This window comes from Melanaphis sacchari, unplaced genomic scaffold (genome assembly GCF_002803265.2).
Source record: "Melanaphis sacchari strain LSU unplaced genomic scaffold, SCAv2.0 Contig10_pilon_pilon, whole genome shotgun sequence".
NCBI classification, from domain to species: domain Eukaryota; kingdom Metazoa; phylum Arthropoda; class Insecta; order Hemiptera; family Aphididae; genus Melanaphis; species Melanaphis sacchari.
The window spans coordinates 169295-177538 of NW_020270420.1; the positions used below are offsets into that span (position 1 = coordinate 169295).

Below are 8244 nucleotides of genomic sequence, written 5' to 3' on the forward strand. Positions count from 1 at the left end.
TTATTATTATTATAGGCCCATTAACCATGATTATATATCCGATTAATAAATAATAATCTCGAAACGTCGTGTGACTGATAATATTATATCTATCACAACACATTTGCACCTCGGCACGGCGGCGTTTCGATAACATGCCGCGTAAAATATTATATATAGCGTAATAACGACCGATCGTTTTGTTCGATACATTACATCCGACACGGCTATATTACTTACAAGACGTATTTCGGTTAATGGGAACGTGTGGGCATTGAAGATTTAGAATTTCTAACGAGGACCCGCGAGCGCGGTTCTGTTTAAATCGCGTTCTTCATCTTGTTGGTAGAATAAAAAAAAATTGAAAGAAGAATAAAAAAAAAAAAAAAACGTTAATATTACTCAAGATGACCGACACAACGATATAATATTATAATATGTAAAACGAACGATCTGCATACTATAATAACTTTAATATTTTATACTTATTACTTAGGTATAGATAGATAGGTATTATACTATTTTAATGATTATGTTTGCGATTATTATTGATAATTATAACGTAGAATAGCTAGTAAGAGTATTTAGATACTAACTAATTCCGCACTGCGATACCCGAGACAAAATCATAGTGGATAATCCGAGTGGTTTTATATTTTTTACCCTGCTTTTTAAGCTCGATTAAATCTGAGCTACGAACGTCAAATAAATATTTGTATTTAGTGCGCCAACTAATCCCAGCTGTACGAGTCCCCACTCGAAATGCTAAATTTGAAAATTCGACTCGTACTCGGGAAAATAATATGATCACCGATGTGCACCAAATTTCAAAACCACCAGTGCGATATTACAGTGTAGGTCGCTTTTACGCATCGACTTTTACATCGATACATATAGAACGATTTCAATACACTTGATATTATTATATAGTCTCGTAAATGCGACTCACCATAATCGTTCGTATCCTCGGCCGTGCCGTTCACCGTGCCGTCCGGGAACACCTGCAGGTATCTGTTTTTGATGAACATTTTGATTTTCCTCGCGGTGCCCGTTATGTGCGACAGGTTGGTCGCCGACCTGCCGTTCCTGGCTGTCGAGCCCGCGACCGCGGCCGCCACTGCCGCGTCGTCCGCCCGTTCCGCGGGCGCAGCGACGCCGTAAAACGCGGTCCGGTCCCCGAGCGACGTGCCCGACACCGCGCCACCGCACAACACGGCGTACAACGCCAACACGCTGACCGTCAACACAACACTCCGCCGGTGGCCGCCACCGCTGTTGCTGCTGTTGCAGTGCGACCGTTTCACCATGACTTTAGGCCATTGCTGGGTGGTACCGGGCAGGGTACCGACGGGTCAGGGTCCGTCGCGCCGGACGCCAGTGCCCGCTTCGCACGGCGTCCGCATACCGACGGCGGGTACGCGGTGGGCGGACCGGCGGCGATTGCCTGTGAGACGAGGATAACGCGCGCTGTTCGGCGACCGGTCGTCAAAGGCCGAAATATCGTACGCGTCGCGGGATCGCCCGACCTGCAGCCGAACGCGCCGCGGTGTCGTAATCCAAAAGCTCGACGGTCGACTTTTTCGGTTTTTCAAAACCGACGGGAAAAATTCAAGCCAACGAAAACTACGCGGGCACGAGCGTACGGCGGGCACAGATATTATAGATATACGCGCCGCGGATCGCGCGACGTTCGATTCGCAGCGCGTTGAGGTCGAACGCGCGAAAACGTAACTATATAGAACGAGTTAAAACTAAAAATAAATAAAACAAAATTCGAACGGATAAATTTGCGCGGAAAATGAGGTCACTGCCGCGTCCCGTTTTCCGTATAGGTATTATTATTTACTCGAGAAACGGCCGGCCGATCGGTCACGTCGTGTTCGTGCGACGCGTCCGTCTCGCTCGCGTCGTCTTGTCGATCGGATCACCATTTATTAATTTTTCTTCCCTAATAAACTGCGCGACGTGCGGTTGGACTGGCCGAGAGAGTGCGAACGCGAGGAATCACGGAATCACGGGACCGCCAGACGGTATTCAATTTGTCGGTCAGACCATGTGACCCGGCGCGCGCGTGCGGCCCACAGATGGAGCCACTATAGCCGGTCTGCTCGTTCGCGCGCGTCGCGCCGGCCGGCCGGGCGCGCGCCGCCGCCGCTATCGCAGTGCTCGATTAGTAGGTATAATTTGTTCTCGTCGCGGTTGATACGATTATCGTAAAGTATGTTGATTGTGTTGAAATCTTAAGAACCACCGTCAAGAAGGAAGAGTACGGATTTTGAAGCGCTGATAACCTGCAGAAAAAAAAAAAAAGTTTAAAATAAAGTAATAATAGACCCTTAAAATAATTATTACATGCGAATTCGTTTTCTTAATTGTAGGGTGCTCTGATATTATGTCTAACTGTTCAATAAAATGGACTTTTAACTTGAGCGCTACAAGCCGGTGTTTTATTTATATTAAATTTTGATTTTATTTAAAATCTGTTTGAATAATTTTGTATACCTACCGAGCACGTTTTTCTAATAATTAGTTACTTAAATCAATTGAAACTTCAAAAAGCAATATAAAATGTTGTCCTCATTTTTTCTTCTACGCCATAATTTACTTATAAGAATTCCATTAATGACTGATAAAGCTTCATTCTGAGCTGGTAAAAAAAATCTAACGCTATCAAAATCCTTAGGTACCCTAGTCTTAAGTCATAAATACCTGTAGTAAACAACAATGTTTTAATTTGTTCATTATTCCGACGTCTGTTTGTTGTATCGTAATAGTGTAATGTTATTAAATAAAATTTTATATAATAGCAGCACTATCCGTTTGGTTGGGACCTCGACACCTGGTACACGGTGATTTTCGTTGTTATTGACGCTGTTTTAGCAATCCTAAGACCGAGAATAAGCACGAACGCACGGTTATGACAACGTAGTAACCGGTGCTATGTAATTTTGTTTGGTATTAGGTAGATTTTGCAAATCGTGATTTTATACAAGTACCTGCGCGGTTCCGTGTACATGGTTCTTTAATGTCTCGTTTCTTATTTCCATTCACAATTATCCGTCTTCAATTAAAATTATTATTGGATAGGTACGATAAAATATACAAATTGAAAATTGAACGCATGTTCGTTTTTTTTCGTATCTAATATACCTTTGAATGATTAAATGCATTTTACGCTAATTTAGTCACCTATTTTAAATATCCCATGTGTAGAACTATTAAGAGATCAATTTAGTTTATCAATAACCTAATAATAATTGTCACTTTACAAATATTTCACTTAGTACTTATATGATGTGTAAACGGTACTACATTAGAAGTATTGAAAAAACCTATTGAAAAACGTTTGTTACGACACGTGTTTTGTAATCTATATATTATATAATATAGAAGTGTATAGACTGTAGAGGTACTTTTTTGTTCAATAAACTTACAATTATCAACCACGTTAATCTGTAGGAATGAATAGCTATTTTTATTTATATATAGTTAACCTATATAATAGGTATTGATTGTTTATTCCGGATATTTTTTGATAAAATTAATAGAAGTTACTGGAAATTAATATCGTATTTCATACATAATATTAAATTAGATGCAAAGAATCAAGCATCTATTGAAATAATAAAAAAAAAGTCTGTAAAAATTAAAGAATTAAATACAACTAAAGTACATTTTTACATAGTAATAAGTATATTGTTATTTACTTTTTTATTTAAAAACAGAAAAATATTCTGTAAGTTTTTTAAGAAAACATCACACAATTACGTATGTTTTCTCCATCTTAGTAACGTGTACAACAGTTTTGTATTGAATTGTTAGTTTTAATATTAAAATGATTTGAACTATTAACCATATTACTTGGAGGTAAGAACTTGATCTGTATGTTTTCATTAGTATTTTATGATATTTTTAATTCATAAATATGTAACATAACACAATTTTAAAATTCTCATAATTCACTAAAAAAATTAAATATTGTAAAAAACCAACTAAAAACACAGATAGGTAACGTTCTAACTTAAAAATTTAATTTTAGGTAAATATTTAATCTAATAACATTAAATTGGAACTACTGATAAAAAAATAGCTATATTATCCTTTTTTCCTTTTTGAACTATTACACGAGGTAACACCACATGAACATTACTTTCCATTATAATATATTATACAAATATGTAGTTTGTTTGTTAGATGAAGACAAAAAATTTGAAAGTAACGATCTCTAAAAGTTCAATTAATTTCTATTGGCTGAGTAAGTAGAATAGCTTTAATAGATGATAGATCAGTGTAAAAACTATAAGTTAGGAAGATAAATATTTCGATGAAATAAACATTTTAGTCTTAGGAGGATAAAGGTTAAAACTGATATAAAATTAAACTAAGAAGAAGTACTATTAAAGTTGTGTGCATTTGTAATTTATTATAGATTAAATGAAAGTGAATATTTTAATACTCAAGTTATAAGCACTTGAAACAATTTTTAAATTATGTATCTTAATAAAATCCTTTAATCCTTAAATGAAATCGTGTATAGCATGTGGATGCATATGATAATATTAAGTTCATGTAGTAGGTATTAAATTGGTACGTATCAAATATCCACTAAAAAACATGAATTGAACAATAACAAAAAGTATGATGATGAATTGAAAAACAATTTGTTAAATTTAACTGATCATTAAAATTGTATACTCAACTATGAGTTATTGATGTTTAAATGTTTTATGTACTAAAACATTTAGAATTTATTTAAAATTTTAATGGACATTTGTATATAACCCACCATAAGAATTTTAATATTAATAAAAATACTAAAGTGAATAAACATAATATACATAACATAATCAATATATATATATATATAAATCAATATATACATAATATAATAATTATTATTTATTAACAACGATAAAAATGTAAAATTTTAAGTACTATATTTAAAATAAAATTATAATGCAATGCAACTCTTACAAAATGTTTTTATTTGTGAGTAAATTACAGTTTGTTATGGAACCTACCTTTTAACAAGAATGTATGTATTTATAAAAATTATAAGTACTATTTATATCTTATATAAATTTACATTTTTAAATCATAATTATTTATTGGTAATGCACTGATTTTTAAAAATTAAACTACCTATCAATAAAGTATGTTTTAATTATTAATTATTTTACGGATGTTTTACCTAAATATATTTGTTAGTCTTATCTATAAATTAAAAATCAAATATAATTGGTAATAATTTGAAGTAGTAATTTTTCGATATTTTCCTTTCTATTGAAGCAATCTTATCTTTAATTTATACACAGAATTTATAGTTACACGTTGTTTACTGTTTAATCTTTATAATATTATACTTGATCCATATTATCATCTTATTAATAAATTTTACTTCGTGTTTTGTCAACGTTACTATTTTACAATATAATTTAGAACAATTTCAAAACTGTAGTCCAAAATTAGAAAAACTACGTAATAATGTTTGAAATAAATGTTATGAATACATACAATCATTTATAGCTGTAATAAAATTTTTAATTTATTGACATATTTTATTACTAATAAAAAATATATTTAAATAGTTATTCATAAATTTAATTTAAAAATGATACGTAAATTACACATTATTTGTAAATATAAAATTAATACTTTCATAATTTGTTTTCTAGCGTAGTTGTTGCTTTGAATCAATGTCATGTTACATGACGTTAATTTAACCAATAAAAAAGAAACTAATTTTTTTTTTTTTTGAAACGCCTTAAAATTAGTTTATCCTTATTAATCAAGTTCACGATCAATTCCAAAAAAAGTGCATCTTATTTATTAACATCGAAGTAAATATATATTTTGATATCTCAATATCTCAGGACTTTCATCAAAACTTACAATTTGTAGTAAAAAAAAAAAAAATAATAATCAACATTAATTAAGGAAATGTGTAGATTTACTACTTGTATGGTACCTATAACCTTGTTTATTTATAGGTGAGTTGATAAAAGTGGTCCAAAATAAAATAAAATGTATGAACTACCACAGACTTCAGAGGTAAGTAGTTCCCTATATGTATACTTAATATATTTTGTGTTCCTAACGGTAAACCGTCAAAAATGTAATAATAACTATTATATACGTTATAGCAACACACTGCAATAACCGTTGACAGTACAAACACGATGCATATAATTCAGAGGCAATCATTGCTAATGCCTAGTTATAATTAATTATTATGATGACGGCCTGTATTTGTGCTGGTAATATTATGGTATGCGCGGGTCTGCAAAATCTGTGATGACGTCGCCGGGATACGGTCTGTGTTTGGCCACTGGTCTATACCGGCGAACGTGACGTCGGAGAAAAAAATTCGCACACATGTCGCTAATCACGTACGCAAATTAAGCAATAGCCTAGCAATTGTCTGCCTCCCCGACAATCGTGCAATTTGCAAACTATTATCCTAGATAAATCACGTGCTCACGTGGAAACCACAATTTCCAATTCATTGGGTTTCTAATAAATTGCTCTTTTGAATATACTAAAAATATTTCATGTAATATTGCGCGTAATTTTACGATCAAATGTGCAAATGATTTATATGAAATGTGCAAACTATAAACGAATGTATATATTTTACCAACGTACTTATTATTTAAATTACAAACTACAAAGTAATAATCCTATTATTGATACATTCTTGGTGTATAATCATAAATAAGCTAAGTGAAAAGAAAATCGTACCGATTTATTTTAATTTTAATATGTATATGATTGTCTTGTAATCGTATTGAGGGTTATACACATTAATCAAAAATTATCTAGATAATTGCTTTACACTTTACTAAATTTAATAATAAAAAATAAAACCTTATATTTTATCATAAGAAAACTATCTGTTTAAAAATTAAATTTTAATATAAACTTAAACATTTTTAAATCTTTTTAATAAAACACTATTCAGGTACAACTTATAACAGGAGTTAGTAAGTAGGTATGTAATTTACAAGAATAGATCATACAATATATAGTTACTACTTACTAGTTACTATTAGACAGGTAGGTATGTAAAATATCTTATTTATACCTATGTATCTCTAAGGTCATACTAAAATATATGGTGACTAATGTTTTTTTATATAAGTAACTAAATTAACTACTCGAAAATTATATGTTAAGAATGTTAAGATGTATTTATATGACAAGTACCTCCTACATAAACTTATAATTGATAATAATAATAATAATACAATTAATTATAAAATTAGTAACTATAAATGTTTTTTAATACACTTATATTTATAGTTTCGTCATATTACAATATTACATATTATCCAGTAAATAGTAAATACTAAATACCTACTAACTCCCTCGTTAAAAAACACTTGTGTTAAATTATTTATAGATGGAATTTCTTCCAGCTTAACTCTATTAAATATTTTATAGGCTTAAAGAACTAGATATAATAAATTAACTAACGTAAAAATATGTAGGCAGGTACCTATGTTTTGAGATAAATACAAAATTATGTATTAAAAAAAAAATTAAATTATGATTGAGAGATCTTAAAACAATAAAGTGTCCATTAAAATATTTACGGTCATATATTATTCTCAATAATGCCTCATACCTCTAAATGTCAATTGAATGTTGGTAGGAAGAAATAGTACAAATAGAGTAGAAAGTAATTTTTAAACGTCAAATTCTCTTGACATGAATGATGATGTAACGTTGGACATTAACATAAAAAGAATGAACAATCAGTAATCAAATTTAATTTAACTTAAACTAACTATAATTCTTTAAAAACATAATAAATAATTTAAATATGATTTTATATATACATGTATATGATAATATTTAATGATATATTAATATTCAATTTTATTTATTGTGTAAATAGTTAATACATATAGAAAAATAAACAAAAAATAAACTCATACATTATATTTAAGTATTGGTTTTTCAATAATACGTGCAGTTATTTTGAAGCTATAACACTGTTTCAAGTTTCAATTTTGAAAAGAAGGAAAAGTAGAAATTTGAAGCGAGTTGATACTTATGGAATCAAAAGTAAAAATAATTAATAGTTTTTAAGATAATCGCAGAGAAAACAGATTTAGAATAGTTAATGTTTTCGATTATTTTTTTTATGTAACTCAAGTTTTGAAAAAAAAAAAAATAATATATTTTTATAGAATATTTATATCAGCGTTTATTAGAATTAAATTTTCAATTAATTTTGTAATGATTATAGATAATAAATAA

At 30.6% G+C, this 8244-nt stretch overlaps 1 protein-coding gene across 1 annotated transcript in view; it reads right to left on the reverse strand.

Moving 5' to 3' along the window:
* Positions 1–1436, reverse strand: part of LOC112603583 — a 71648-nt gene extending 70212 nt beyond the window's left edge. Inside the window, exon 1 of the mRNA XM_025352231.1 lies at positions 929–1436. Within this exon, the coding sequence (XP_025208016.1) occupies positions 929–1286 (358 nt within the window). The 5' untranslated portion in view covers positions 1287–1436. The remainder of the gene's footprint in view (positions 1–928) is intronic.
* Positions 1437–8244: the final 6808 nt, after the last annotated feature.